The sequence below is a fragment of the Melitaea cinxia genome, chromosome 15 (genome assembly GCF_905220565.1).
Source record: "Melitaea cinxia chromosome 15, ilMelCinx1.1, whole genome shotgun sequence".
NCBI classification, from domain to species: Eukaryota; Metazoa; Arthropoda; class Insecta; order Lepidoptera; family Nymphalidae; genus Melitaea; species Melitaea cinxia.
The window spans coordinates 2525231-2541868 of NC_059408.1; the positions used below are offsets into that span (position 1 = coordinate 2525231).

The window sequence follows — 16638 nt, forward strand, 5'->3', positions numbered from 1 at the left end:
TAAGCCGTCGCGTCGGTCCCGGCTTTTATCATAAATACCTGATAGCGATCGTTACTCATAGTTAGGAACATATCCGCCAAACCGCAGTGACGTTGTCACGTCAAAAATCGAAGCGAAAGTTTAGCGGATACGGATTCAATTAGTATTTTGACAAAAATCAATACATTGAAATTCCATGAGACTTTTGTCGGGTAATAAAGGCTTAATTCCATTAATAGAAAAAATATTTTTGCGATATAAATAGCGTGATAAAACATTGATAAGTGTGGCATTGAATATTAATTTTATACTTATTTTTTTTTTTACATTTATGTTCCCCGGTAAAGAAACTATTAAAACGAAATAAAAATCAAAGGGTAATTAAACAGACTTAAGATCATATCTTAAACGACAAAAACTTTAATTATAACATTTAATAATGTATTTCTAGTGATGTAATAAAGCTATAAAGATCGTTTGTCTGTATGCGGTAACTCGTTAGGTAAAAAAAGATCGTTAGATGAACTATTTTCTCTGGATTTTTAGTATTAGTATTGTAATTATGAATTTTTTTTTAATATTCGTTGAAGTAAAGGACAAATCCAGGCAACTTCGTAATTAGGTCACAAGTCTAGTTCAAATCTATTCATTTGGGCTTGAGACAAAACGTAAACAAGAAACAGTGTTTCTCAAACTTTTATTTCACTGCTTTTTTGTATTATTTGTATTTAATTTAATGTACAGTTAGCAGCGAGTAGTGTTCTAATGTTTAAAAATAAACTATGCGTTTAGTTTCTATACTTTGCTTATCATACACAGTTCAAATGTACAAATAATTACAAGTTTTGTTAAAAGGTACTTAACAATGAGAATAATAAAAATATATTATATTTTTTTTATTGTGGGCTACAATCAGTAGTATTAAAATGCGTTCAAAGTTTGGGAATCAAGTCTTTTCGGGTGTTTTTACATGTAAACTATTAAATAAATTTAGTAATTATTTTCATTATTTTATTTAAGATAGTAATTTAATGTATACCTGAGTTCAAATAACTATTATAAGCTGACATAAGTTCTACAGATATCGTTCTAAAATATCATTTACAGTTTTGATAGCGTTTATTACTTATGTAGTCTTTCTTTTTTTATATCATTGATCAAAATTCGCTTCAATTTGGAAGTGATAGATGAATATTAGCCAGTTAATGATAATTTTAATTAAGATATTGAAAACAATCAGATAGAAATTCATAGTTCAATTGACTAATTATTTATAAAAAACCATAAGTACATAGATATCTACAGATCATTGACCCTCATCAGCTTTCGTGAATGGACCAGCCCACAACTAACTCTACGATCTCAGATAAAACTCAATTTTGTGCCGACTACGACGACGACTACACGATTTTTTTTTCTATACAAAACTAAAGACGATATAAGACCTTACGGAAATGGAAATAAAATAACTTTTTTTAAGTACATTTTTAACGCATAAGTTAGGGTTGCTATTTTTAAAAAATTACATAATTATATTATTTTAAACTAGCGACACACCTCGACTTCACGGTTGCAAAAACTATCAGTGCTTCTCTATTATATTATGGATGTATAATACTTATAAATCTTCATATAGACAATGGAAGCGACTTTGTTTTATACTATATAATGATGAAGTAGGTTAATTTGTTAATCATCTTTCAATTCAATCGTTTTTTAGTAATTACTATGTAGTACTATATCACAGACTATAAATGTCCCATGGTGGATCTACCTTATCTATCAAGAATAAACAAAAGTATAAATATCTAAAATCCGTTCAAGATACAAATCTGTTACCATCTATTCCCATCTCGAACTAAAGAAATATTAAATAAGTGTACTTTATACGATTTGTACTAACTTTCAATCGTAAATTCATATACATTACTAACGATAACTATATTACTGGCTACATTTGCTTAGTAATAAATCTATAAATAAATTTCATTATAATTAATAAATATTGGTGTTTTTTACTTGTATATTATTCTATTACCTAATAATAATATCAATAATGTGTAAAAAATAGAATTTTTACGTGTAGCAACCCTATTTGTAATCGTTATTTAAAAATTTGTTGTTGCGGCAACAAAACGTGTTGTTCTAAATCTCAACAACGGTAACAAATTGAAATCCCGCTCGCAAAAAGATTTAACTGTTCTTGAAAATATTACATTTCACTAAACATTAACTGAACTAAAAATTGAAAATAATATTGAAAATTGAATAAAATTAGTATAAATACAGGTGAAATTTAAAAAGAACAATTGTGTTTGACGAAAGAAACCGACTTCGATTTACATTAACAAGTACTCGTAATACAAAGTAGTCGAAAAAATAGTCAATTAATTACACTATTTTAAGGGACAAGTCCAAAAGTACTCATCAGATTTCTTTCAAATTTAAATGAGACCATACCACAATCACCAGCCTTCGTAAAACATTAAATCGTCAAAATATCGGTCCAACCACTAAAAAGTGAAGACGTTACACGCGTAAAAGAGACTCCTCTTTTTAAAAAGTCGGTAAAAAAATTAGTCACAGCAACTATATCACAAGCAATAAAACTTAAACATTTTATTTAGAGTGCGTTTTTATCATGACAATAAATTGCATTATCATCGTTTAAAAATATACGTCGGTCTTAATTTTGTTATTTATATTACACAAAGGCACACATATTTAGTAAAGCGGCTTTTGATTCGCTATCTATAAAAAAAATCAATATCTATAAAAAATTATTATTTTTTTATTTTTTATTTTAGTATCAGTTGATAATTTTACTAAATTTATATTATCTGTGTTCCTTTAGAATGAAATTAAACTAAAACTTGAAGTTGATGTAATTCTCAAAATATATTATTAATATATTTGATATACATTTCTTTTTTTTTTAATTTATATTTAATTGTGACATGTTATGGCTGCTTTTTACCTATATGTCAAATTACGTAAAAAAAAGTTACGAAATCAATTAAACTCCATACTTCATTTTACAGAGACTCAATTTATTTATATTTTACTATGCTAATCCAAAAAATAAAACAGTTTATATTCCCCAAATAAAATATAGTTACTACCTATATATAATTACGAATATAAGTTGTGAAGACGTATGACAAAGTCTAATTTTATATGTTTCCTGAGTGATACTTCAATGAACACACACTCTCCCGATCATATTTACACATATAATCATAAATTTATATGACATACAATATCAAAGAAACGTGTTACATCCGCAACGGTATCAAGTATACTGCTGATATGAGTCGTGTATTACGATACTTAAAGGGAAATTAACCGCTGACTGTTTTATTGACATTTTATTTCGATTTACTAAGAACGGTTTCGAATGATAAGAATTACTGGTATTACGAAGAATAATCACGAAACAATCTTGATTTATATGCAAGGTTATATGTCATAATTGTTGCAATAGTACCTAAATAGAGATGTTCTCCAAATGATTAACAGCAGAGCAAGCCTCATGGACCGAAATATAAAGAACTAAAAAGGCCAATATAATACATATACCGCTTTGAATATAAACCATAGTGTTAGGGCCTGTTCCATCGTTTGTTGATAAGATTATCCTGTACATAAGTTACGAATAGATTAACATCAGGAGGTAAAATAGGCAACTACAAATTTTAAATTCATAGCCGAATACAAATATCTCATACCTACATAAAATGAAAATAATTCATAAGTCAGGGAACAGGTCCTGTGTTAAAAAATACTTAAACTTGGCCTTCGCTATAAGTTTACAAACACAACGAACGACAAAAAACTACATTCTAGAAAAAAAAGTAAAGATTATATATATACGGTATAGATATACTCGACTCTAGCTAGAGTGCCTAGATTTTTTTAGCCCTTGAGAGCTTGGCAGTGATATCCTATGCTGTTGGATCACGTGTACTCCAATCACTGAAGCAGTAGTTTTTCTTTAGTATATACTCGTAAACGTAAACAAAAAATAAATATATATATACACGATTAGTCATAGCACGAGCGATAATCGCATTACATATATTTGCATGTCGTTATTTCATAGTAGAAAAAATTAAATTAAAATACCGGTTGTTACAATTACATATTCCTTGGAAATGGGTTATTGACGAATATAAAATGAACGCGTTTTAAAAACATATCGAGTTTTTTTACAAGCATCAGTAAGGAAATACTTTGAAACCTTTTTACGGGATAAAGATAACAGAGTTCTCTAATTGGTTATTTAATTAATTTAAATAATTGTATAAAACTATGAAGTTTTTGACAGATAATAATATTTTTAAACGTGTTTCCAACGCACAAATAATGGTAGATAATGTTACAATGTTTCCTCTTATTTATAAACCGAATTATCTTTTGTAAAAGCCTAATTCGTAAATCTGTCTTCTACAAAAGTAGTAACAACTTTTTTTTAACGAGACCTAAGAAACAAGAGTATGCTTGACGCCCTTGACGCCCTTGATTTAAAAAGCCATGGAGGATGCCCTAAAACGCCACTTGATATCTATAGATTAAACCAATTTTAGAATTAAATAAAAATGGTTAAAATTAATTTACAAATAGCATAACATATTTTGGAATTTATTCGGAAGTATGTGCTTGTTTACGATGTTACGATTTATCTTTATTGGCTGCACAAGATGAATCTTTAGCCCTTAAATTATGGCAAGGTTTGAATACGTGATCATTTTGATTTTTTTTATTCTCAAAAAAATAGGAGGTTAGGAGGCTGCGTATTTAATATTAAATAAGTCTACTCAAGTCATATAATTATTTTCAATATTTTTAGCAACTAGAGCCCTCAATTCTGTTAACCCAGAACTTCTATTAAAAGCCAGCGGTGCCCTCATCGTCTTAATGGGGCGCCATGGGATAGCTTTCGCATTCTACCGTGACGCCACGACGGTTGTTCTGTGTGGATCACCTTTGCCTGTATGACTTTTTACCCAGAACCCAGTTCATTACAGACGGTTCTCCTTAACAACCGCGCTTAAATTATATGAATTAATAACAATATAAGTAATCTTATCACCAACAGAAAACATAATAGAATCAATAGATTAATGATTTCGTAAGCAACAGCTAGTAAAGTGAAATACCATGTAGCGTCACGTGTAATGGTCGAGCTTAGCGAAATTGAACCGGCCGCGGGTTTATCTTTTATATGTGTATCTTTCGGCGCCTCTGATGGTAGTGTTATCTGGCATTAGCGATATACATCGACACTTAAGTCCGATAAGGAATATAAATAAAAATAAATGCTCGGCCGCGTTAAATATACCGCTATCAATAGTTTATGAAACAGCAGTAGTTTACACACACATGATTAACTTGCGTACATCGAGTACTTGAAACGTAACTAACTACCCTACGTTTGTATCTACAAAGAATTACAAATAATCATTTGCTTAAGTTTGCTTAGTAGTTAATTGATACCGTTGAAAATGTCATCAAATATATCGTATATGCGTGCTTGTTTTTAATTCTTTGAATTTTGAATGTACCAATATGTTCTTATATCATATTGTATGTAGATTATTAAACATCACTACGAGTATATCCTTTAACCAAGATGAAATATTTTTTATTAAGAATTTAAGATACTTAAAAGCATATGTCTGAAAAAACTCCATTCACGCTCTTACCGTAACAAATATTATTAAATTTGACAATTTGTTTGAATGGATGTTTCTCAGGATAAGTCACAGTTGATTTAAGTACGTAATATTCTATAAAACATGACGTTATTTGTAGCAGAACTTGAAAGCTCTATCTATGACAAATACCATAACACGAGTGAAGTCACGAGAGCGTCTAACTCTTGCTAAAATGCTATATTCCATCTGTGCAGTAAAGTTACTTTAAATGTTAACTCGCGTAATATGAAACGTCTTAAATTAAATAATTTAAATTAAGTAGTATAATTATATCTAAGTAAAATTTAAAATAATTTAGTTAATATCAAGAGCGATGACACGACCAATCTAGTTTTAATTTTGTAAAAATAATTAAAATAAAATTAACATAACACAGTTCCATCCCGACGTCTCTTATCTTAATGTTCATATAGTCAATTATATTTAATTTGAATTTTTGCCTTTCGTTTAAAAACACAAACATAATAAAAAGAGTAACTTTAATTAGTATTACAAAATATAATAGAAATAGGTATAACCTGATATGATAAAAATAAAAATAAAATCCATAAATTATTTAACAAAAACTACTTAATCATAATCAATTTAATATCAATCTCCATCAACAAAAAAAAAAAACATTTAAATCGTCTCATATGATCGTAAATTCATCTTTTAATTACAAAAATTCCAGCTAATTCGGATATTTTATTCTTAAAAGGTAAATTCATAAAAAATAATTAATGTTTTTAAACGTTCTATTAAACGTTATTGGATCGACATTTAAGCCCTTATTCCTGTTCGGCTGTTCGCGAACCAGTCGGCGCGGTCACTTAAAAGAGACGGCCGGCCTCGTAATGATGATTAGACCAGCGAGCAGTGTAAAATGACCTGTGTGGTCATTATTAATAAAATTGCTGTTTTTGTCATTTCGAATACAAAAAATATATAATACATTTATAATATGATGTCTTAAAGTTGCAGGTAATTGGAGCGAAAGATACATAGTTTAAAAGTGTTATAACTAAAAAATAAGCACATATTTAAATTAACGCATTAGAATAATATATATTTAATTTATTTGTTAAGGTATGTATTGATGTGATTTAATGTTAAGTTTTCATTCAATTATAATCTTAAAGTTACAGCAAATAATTATGCAAAAGCTGAGTCATTAAGTTGTCATATAACTCAGTTTGATTCTATTAAAGTGTTCCGTTTGTACTTAAAACGCCGCCATAAATGCTATTTATGTCATATTTTTAAACATATATCGCAAACAAACGTAATAAATATCTTAGTTTATTATTTATGCGAGCCGAGATGACGCTAATTCATTGAATGGAACATATTTATAATTGATTCTTCGGTAGCGAGTTTCAATACAGACCAGAGTTTTCAGTGTTTTCGAAGTAATAGTAGATTAGTAGCCAAGGGTTGTAAGGCATCAATTGCAGCCCGAGTGCGCTCGTGCGCCTATATTTCGAGGATGCAATTGATGCTTACACACGAGCTAACTATTCTGCTTTACATCTCGATTGTGAGGTAAGTAGAAAAAAACCGGCATTACGAGAATAAAACATGTTATCATTAAAAAGAATCAAGTAAAGAACTTTTTAATTTTTTTTTTTCAAGATCGAAAATGAGCTTCGCCGTTTGATATTTAAAATTGATGACTATTATACTCACACGAAGACAAGGCTAAATAGCAAAGCGACCTCTTTGGTCATTGGGTTGAATGCATGATGTCTATTGCCAGTATGATGGTTAGATGTACGCGAACTTTTTGAAAGAAAGAAGTGTTTTTTTTTTAAATTACTTACCGCCCTAGAGCTTTTCTAGCTACATTATCACCCTAGAGCGCTAATTAGTCACCTACAAGCCCGATTTGGAGGTAATAAGAACGTACTTACCGAACATGAGAGATGTAAAAGTTCTTTACGCACGCTTGAATTGGAGAATAAGCTGGAGAATGTGTGACGAGAGCGTTACGAGAAGTGTAATCGGGCAAGGCGAACGGAATTTGAGAAGGAGATGTAAGTTAAATGGACCTAAAGAAGTTTCACTTCAGTCGTGTGGTCCAAAGCACACTCTTTTTTACATTTTAATTCGTATTTTAAATTTATGAAAAGTAAAAGAAAATATTAATTGAAACTTAAATGTTTTTTTCTCGAGAAACATGTGCATAGACAATATTAAGTAGAATATCATTACAGCCTATACAGTCCACTGCTGCACATAGGCCTCCACAAGTTTACGCCAAAAATAACGTGAACTCATGTGTTATGCCCATAGTCACCACGCTGAGCAGGCGAGTTGGTGACCGCAGTACTGGCTTTGTCGCACCGAAGACGCTGCTGCCCGTCTTTGGCCTGTGTATTTCAAAGCCAGTAGTTGGATGGTTATCCAGCCACCGGTCGGCTTTTTAAGTTCCAAGGTGGTAGCGGAACTGTGTTATCCCTTAGTCGCCTCTTACGACACCCACGGGAAGAGAGGGGGTGGCTATATTCTTTAGTACCATAGCCACACTGTATACACATTAAGTAGAGTAAGGTGGCGAAAAAACCTTCAGTCTACTTCATAATAGTCCAAGAGGTCAGTTCCCAGCTGTAAAAACACCTACACTACACACGGTTTATTCAGAATAATAAAATATATATTCACTTCGCTGTTTTGTTTATGATTCTCTGAACGAAACTCGCGGTGTAAACTTTATGCTAAGACATCACGAACAAAAACAATCCTTTGATGTTCACGGCGCGCCACATGCGCAGTATAACGTGAAAAATGTTTATAAATGCGAAAACGCTTATTACCAGTCTCAGATGTCGGTAGTACGGTCAAACAAAGCGGCGCTTTTAAACTTCAATTATAATTTAATTTATTCCAAAAAAAAAGCGAGACTGCAAAAAATTATGACATACGAAATAAAATTAACGAGTGCGAATTTTAATTGAGATTAATTTATAAATATTAATAATATTAAACTAAAGATAAGAGCATGCGATGCATTGACTAATTAAAATATCCGCTATTAAAGTTACTAATCAATTATTGATATCCAATTCTCACGTGAAAACAGATTTATCTTAAATACGAGAATACGATGCCAAAAAAAAATTTTTTTTGCAGGCCTCGTCCATATAAAGTATCAACTACATTTTCATAAATCAAAGCTGCAAAGCACTGGGTAGCAAAGACACTCCCTCGATACTTGTAACCGTTTGTATTAACAGGTCGTAAAAATCTATTCATGTGTCGCTCCACCCTTTGCAATAAATTGGCCGCCCCTATCGTAAAAAGATTACAAACATACCCCGAATATGAATTACGTTATGTAGATAAAAACGTTTTTCAAAATCAATTTATTTGCTTAATTCCTAACATAAGCCTAACGTAACTTATGTCTAAGCTTAAATAATGATTGTATTAGCTAATGACTCTATTACTTGTTCTTTAGTATTTTTTACATAATAGATGTTTGGTGAATTATTTTCTTCTTTTTTATAGTTTCTATATAAGGACATATATTTGTTATAATATTAATAACTATCAACAATTCTGGACAATGTCAAGTTAGTTTCTGTATAGGAAAATAATAACCAATATCGAAAAGTTGCTAAAACGTTAACATTAGGTTTTCGGATAAGTATAATGAGTCTTAACGATGACATTATTATATTTATAGTTAGTATTATAGAAACATGTTTTATACTGAAAGTAATAAGACTATTAGAAAATAAAGTAAAATAAAAGTACTCTTAAGGTTTCACAGCTGTCTCTACATAGAGTCGTTTAGCGAATACTATCCAAAATTCAATTACCTACACTGAAAAACTACACACTCTGTATTTATTCTTGACAATCGTATATTTAATTATTATTAATAATGAATTTAATTAATAGTAAATATTTTTGTGTTATTTTTTTTTACAAATAATGAAATAAACTCACCGCTTCCTCAGCTTCCTTCTGATCTCTGTGTCCCATGAGATTGGGCATGGCCGTCCAGTTGTAACCCAAATCCTGACACTGAGTCAGCTTGATCCTCTCGCACTTCCCATCTTCAGTCTCCTCCTGGTGAGCAGCCACCATCCAAACCAGGAGAAAAACACATAGAAGCCGAGCCATTATTGCTTCACAAATAATAAATATAATATACTGTATATATTCTCTGTCATATTAAAACTATTCAGTCATAAAAACACAACACTATCGTATAAAGTTAGCAAGTTGTTTTTGTTTTAAGTGGTGACACATCTGTCCTCGATCAGAGTTCGGAGCGGACTGATTCGAATTTCGAAGCGGCTCGGCTCAAAGGCGAAGGCATGGAACCGGTCGACCGGTGCGTTCTAAACGTGCATATGTTTCGATAAAACTCCGAACGTATGAACGCGGCATTACGAAGTAGAAAAAAAAAGAAAGGTGCCTAATTCGTGCAGCTCAACGCAATCAGTGGAGTAATTTTGTTGCGTCGTTCTATAGTGAGGATGCGAGACAATGATGCTCGGATCAATTTAATATACCCATAGGGATGGATGCGCTCAAATTGCCGCTATAAAAGTGTAGGGTAATCGAGAAGTTTGGGAATTTTATTATGACTGAATTGGAGGGAGAACTACAAGTTTGTTAAGTTGCATCTACAATAATTTTGTTAAACAACTTAAATCTGATTGCTCTACATTTTTAAATATTTTATATAAAATATTAATAAAAAAAGTGTAAAAAATATCGACCGCAACCCCTTGGTCACAATCCCGGAAGATGTGCGAAAGAGATACCTAATGGCTTATATCGCATATTCTTTTATCTCCCAGGCATCCCAAGTAGAATACACAATTAGGCCCCTTCATTACATCACTCCAATAACACCTTTAATATATAATCAATGCAATAAAATATCAACTCTACTATTAATCACCTAAAACTCATAATCGTTCAACAATCTTTGTATCTCAGTCTTGACCATCGTAAGTGGAGCCGCAAATCGTAGGGATATCGTTTCATGTTGAAAGACAAGGAGGGTTGTATTTAGAGTGGTTGTTTGTATGAATAGCTGCATTGTGCGAGCGGGACGCGTGATAGAGAATCAAAGGCGCCGCCGGGCAGCGCGTACGCAGTCCGGACGAGAGCGGAATGCCTAATTAAGGACGCATGCGTGGACTGTTGGGTGAGGATTGTGGTCCGAGTTATGGGAAATGCTTAACTACTTTTAGGGATTTTTTTTAATTCGCTATTCTAAATTTGAGATAATTATGGGGTAAAACACCGAACCGAATGACTGTAGATCCCGCTTGCCGACGACAATTTTGTAGCATTTTTATATGGGTTGACACAACAAAAAACGAAATTGCAAATTATTTGGTAATTTTGTCAGATCGTCAAACTCACAGGATTGTCAACAACCCGTCGTTTATAGCTTCAACCTTTTTAGAATCTTCTATTTCTTATTTAGAATTTTCAGAAAATTGGTTTTAAATAGTATTTATTTCCGATCAAAGCCAAAAATAAAACTTTAATGGTTCGGGTATTAAAAATAAAAAAACACAAACGCCTCTTATCACCCATTTCACTTACACTAGGTGTAGAATTTACGAAATAGCTAAACTCGCTTTTCATTTACTTAGCATCAACGGCACTATTATGAAACATTGGCGAAATCATCTGTAATCTTGAACAACATTGAAATCCATTAAACCAAACAAATATAACTTTAAACTCGGCGAATAGGAGGTCAGTTAGGACATTTAGTATTTATTAATGACTACATAAATATTTAACATAGAGTGCAAACACTAGGTGTGCTACAATCACTTAAAGTTCAAGTTAACTGACGACTCTGTCGAAATGCAAATATAAATGGTATGTATATATGAAGTGTTATGAAAACTAAGGAACTTATAATCCAATTTGCGTATCCTTGCTAAACCTAATGATCATTTCCTTATATTTTCTTTCATTGCTATAATAGATATTGAATGTAGACTCAGTTTAAATTATTTAAACATTTTTGCAATGATTACTAAAATATTTAGTGGTGTATCAAATTGAAAATAATATTTCAAGTGCTAAATTTAGTTCCATCTCTCTATATGTGTGTTATTTTTTCTAGGGCAAATTGTAATGAAATTCAATATAGCGGTGGTAGCTTAACAGTTGCTTAAACTACCTTACGTATAAAGGTAATAAAAAGAAGAAATTTTAGATTTTAAAGATTCTTAACAGTGATTCTGCACGTGTAGCTAATGATTTTGTCTAACATGTTAGACAGGTGTTGATCCAACTATTTTCAAAAATCTGCAGGATTATATAAATATGCTGTAGTATACATACTAGCCCCTTACAAACGTATTGCTTTGAGTCATTTATGTCCGCTTATAACTCTGGAATTTTGTTTGCCGAATTCAAAATAGCAAGCTACTCTTCTGTAAGATCCAACTTTATATAAACACTAGCTGACCCGGCGAACTTCGTATCGCCTAACACAAACTTTATCGTATGGTATTAAAGTTCAAATTGACTATTAAGTATTATCACAAATCTTTTGTATGGGAGTATAGAAAAGTGTTGTTTTTAGACTTTTTCAGGAAATTTAAATATTTTTTTTTAGAATTTTTCTCTCCGTAAGAACCATCCTCGTACTTCAAGGAATATTTTAAAAAAAGAATTAGCGAAATCGGTCCAACCGTTCTCGAGTTTTGAGCTTAGCAACACATTCAGCGACTCATTTTTATATTATAGATAATACTGAATGAAATTCATTATACAGTAAATCTTCTATAAAACCTCCCGTTTGATTATCTACTATGCCTTTTTGTCTGGCAATATGAAAAAGTCTGATATTTGATTCGAAATTGGTCTGAAATTAATATATTCTGTAGTGGTATATATAAGGTTGCCGTGGAGGTTGGATGAGGTTTGCGAAAACCGGGATGTCTGGCGCGAACTTGGGGTGGCCTATGTCCTGCAGTGAACTATAATAGGCTAAACTGATAGAATTGACACTTCCTAATATACAAAACAAACAAGTGTTAGTTATCGGCCTCAATGTTTTTTCTTATCTCGAGGATATTGATAATGTACATATACGCAATTGATCGTCAATATTTTACATTTTTCTCTTTAATACATAAATTGATGTTACGTACAATGTAGAGACGTCGTGACGTCTATATTAATAGTGGTCACTAAAGAAAGATTTGTAAAACACATATTTCTTTCTGGTCTGAGAACTTGTCCCTGTGGGACTCACGACAGTATCTCGTGTATATGGAGTCAGTTCCTTAGCCTCGTTGTTATCATAAACACCTGATAGCTATCGTTTAAAATCTATTAAAAGCTAAATTGTTCGCCAACCGTTTAATCGCGTAATTATATCAATTTAGCTAAACAAGTGGAGCAGGCCGACTGAGGTAATACCTCGGACCTTACAGAAGATCACAGCTATGTTGTATTTCTGTGGTGAGTAAAGTGACCAGAGGGAGATAGTATAATTCTATAGTAAAGTACAATTATTAAAAATAATCAGAGATAAGAACTTAATTTAAAATTCGTGTACAATTCTACTACAATTGCTACTAATACATTGAGGCCTATGCCTGCAGTGGGATATTACAGGCTGACGAGTATACAATAATGATTGCTAATATTAACGTAATAAATATTAATCGGATGACGATAAAATGCGGAAGAAATTATTATTTATTAATTAATAATCCGAAGACCTCAGATAAGAACACAATTGCTCAATAAATAATTCACGGCTATGTCAAATATCTTTCGTCTGCCTTCTTTGCGCTCGCGTATTTTTCAAATATTTCAAAGTTTTTTTTTTAATATATATATATACAACTAGGTCGGCAAACAAGCGTACGGCTCACCTGATGGTAAGCGATTACCGTAGCTTATAGACTGCAACACAAGAAGTATCGTGAGTGCGTTGCCGACGCTACCCCTGATTCTGGATATTATGATTAGATATACAATTATTTATTACGTTAATATTAGCAACCATTATTTTATAGCTTATGTTAACTAGAAACCCAGACAACTTACACGTATTGTCTACAGATATACCTAACAACGATTTCGCGTGGTAGCTTAGAGACGCCTGCAACACCAGAAGCTCTGGTCAACTCACTCACCACAGGAACATACTTAAGAGCTGTATTATTTAGCTGGGATCTTTTTGTGACGTCAATGCTCGATATCAGTAGCAATTGTAGTAGACTTGACCAATTAAATTAAATTAAGCTCTTATCTCTGTTTATTTTTAATAATTATACTTTACTATAGAATTATACTATCTGCGATTTTTTTTTATGTTCGCAGTTATAGTCCTTTACATTCTTAGTGGTTTTAGATAAGTAAAGAGATATCATTTTGATTCTAATAAATGGCTATTTTTATGATGAGCGACGAGCAGATAAGATTACCTATATATAAAATTCATATCAATAAAGGCGACTAGAGGCGACTAAGGGATAACAAGGTTCCACAACCACCTTGGAACTTAAGAAGCCGACCGATGGCGGGATAACCATCCAACTGCTGGCTTTGAAATACACAGGCCGAAGACGGGCAGCAGCGTCTTCGGTGCGACAAAGCCAGTACTGCGGTCACCAACCCGCCTGCCCAGCGTGGTGACTATGGGCAAAACACATGAGTTCACGCTATTTTTGGCGTAAACTTGTGGAGGCCTATGTCCAGCAGTGGACTGTATAGGCTGTAATGATGATGTAATGATGATCAATAAACATATTATATTGCACTATAATAATATATTGCCGAATTGATGCTTAGTTCGAGTTAGTTAAGTTTTTGAAATCTATGTAAAATAATTCAGTCTTCGAAATCATAAGATTGCTATAAACAATAAGGTAAAAAAGTGTGTGTGTTATATACTTCATTGACTAGTTAATTTAGTTGCTAATTTCTTCTTCATTGACTAGCTAACTTCAGGGTGTTGCTTTTTTTCGTGACGGTGTGCGTGCGCATCGTAAAAATTTAGCTTCATAATTTTTCCGTAATGCGCAAAAGAACTATAACTTCATAAATATAACGATAGTTAAATTATTTGTGTAATTAATAATTATTTTAAAAATTAAAAATAAAAGGGATTGCGTAAGAATTAAAATTAAAACAAAATTTAAAAAATGAAGCGTTAATTTTTTTACTCTTCGGTTATGCAGTAATTAATAGAGTACTTTAATTGTCTTCAGCATGTCGTAATTAACTTTCTCACAAACTATTTCAATTATTGTTTTATTACATAAAATTGTCTTAGTACGTTAAAACTTGACATAGAGCGATAGCTGCTTTTTGTTAACTGAATTACAAAAAAAGGAGGAAGTAGGTAGTCAATTTGATTGTATTTTTAACCAATTACCAAAAAAGGAGGAGGTTCTCAATTCGACTGTATTTTTTTTTTTTTTTTTATGTATACATCAGAACTTTTGACCGTGTGGACCGATTTCGACATTTTTTTTTTAATCGAAAGGTGGTGTGTGACAATTGGTCCCATTTAAATTTATTTGAGATCTAACAACTACTTTTCGAGTTATATCTAATAATGCGTTTTTACTTGACGCTTTTTTCGTCGACCTACGTTGTATTTATTATACCGCATAACTTTCTACTGGATGTACCGATTTTGATAATTCTTTTTTTGTTGGAAAGAAGATATCCCTAGTTTGGTACCATGATAAGGAAACCAGGATCTGATGATGGGATTCCAGAGAAATCGAGATAAATTCTCGAAAATCCGCAATAACTTTTTACTGGGTGTATCGATTTCGACAATTTTTTTTTTAATCGAAAGGTGGTGTGTGTCAATTGGTCCCATTTAAATTTATTTGAGATCTAACAACTACTTTTCGAGTTATATCTAATAATGCATTTTTACTTGACGCTTTTTTCGTCGACCTACGTTGTATTATACCGCATAACTTTCTACTGGATGTACCGATTTTGATTATTCTTTTTTTTGTTGGAAAGGAGATATCCCTAGTTTAGTACTATGATAAGGAAACCAGGATCTGATGATGGGATCCCAGAGAAATAGACGGAAACTCTTGAAAATCCGTAATTACTTTTTACTGGGTGTACCGATTTTAATAATTTTTGATTTAATCGAAAGCTGGTGTTTGTCATGTGATCACATATAAATTTTATTGAGATCTGATAACTACTTTTTGAGTAATCTTTGATAATGCGTAGTTACTTGACTATTTTTTCGTCAATCTACGTTGTATTACTCGTCGATGTAATTGAAGTCGGTTTTTTTTTCGTTTGCGAGCAAACACAATTTTTTATGTATGTTACCTCAGAACTCTTGACTGGGTAGACCGATTTCGATGATGTTTTAAATCGAAAGGTGGTGGGTGTTATGTGATCCTATTAAAATTAACTTGAGATTTGTCTAGGATTTTTCGATATAACAATCTAATAATGCGTATTCACTTAACTATTTTTTCATTGCCGATTTGATAAACTTGCTTGTCTTGTCTCATTTAAATTTGATCGACATCTGATGACTACTTTTTGAGTAATCTTGGATAACGCGTATTCACTTGACTATGTTTTCGTCTACCTACAATTTATTACTTACCAATAGGATTGAAGTTGGTTTTTTTCCACGTTACGTGCTTACTTCCTGTATACACGCCCCACCCACCCATTCTGCTCCCTACCTCCTATTATTATAAAGACGCTATACTATTTTGTGGATATAAAATCGCTCCCGCGAAACAATTGCACCACAGTCCGCTTACAGTTGGCTGAGCATCGTAATTAATACGTCAGATATGGCTCGGGCGGCGGTTCGATTGACGCTACATGCAAATGTGCAGGAAGCGACCGAGTGCCGACCGCTACGACTCGCGCCAAATTAATATTTACGACCTTTTTATTTTATTGAAGTTAAACTTCTTTACGTACACTTGACTTGGAGGGTAAGCTGCTG

The 16638-nt window shown here is 32.2% G+C and overlaps 1 protein-coding gene across 1 annotated transcript in view; it reads right to left on the reverse strand.

Moving 5' to 3' along the window:
* The window catches only part of LOC123660267 (frizzled-10-like), a 34600-nt gene extending 24794 nt beyond the window's left edge, over positions 1–9806 (reverse strand). The window contains exon 1 of the mRNA XM_045595360.1: positions 9630–9806. Within this exon, the coding sequence (XP_045451316.1) occupies positions 9630–9806 (177 nt within the window). The remainder of the gene's footprint in view (positions 1–9629) is intronic.
* Positions 9807–16638: the final 6832 nt, after the last annotated feature.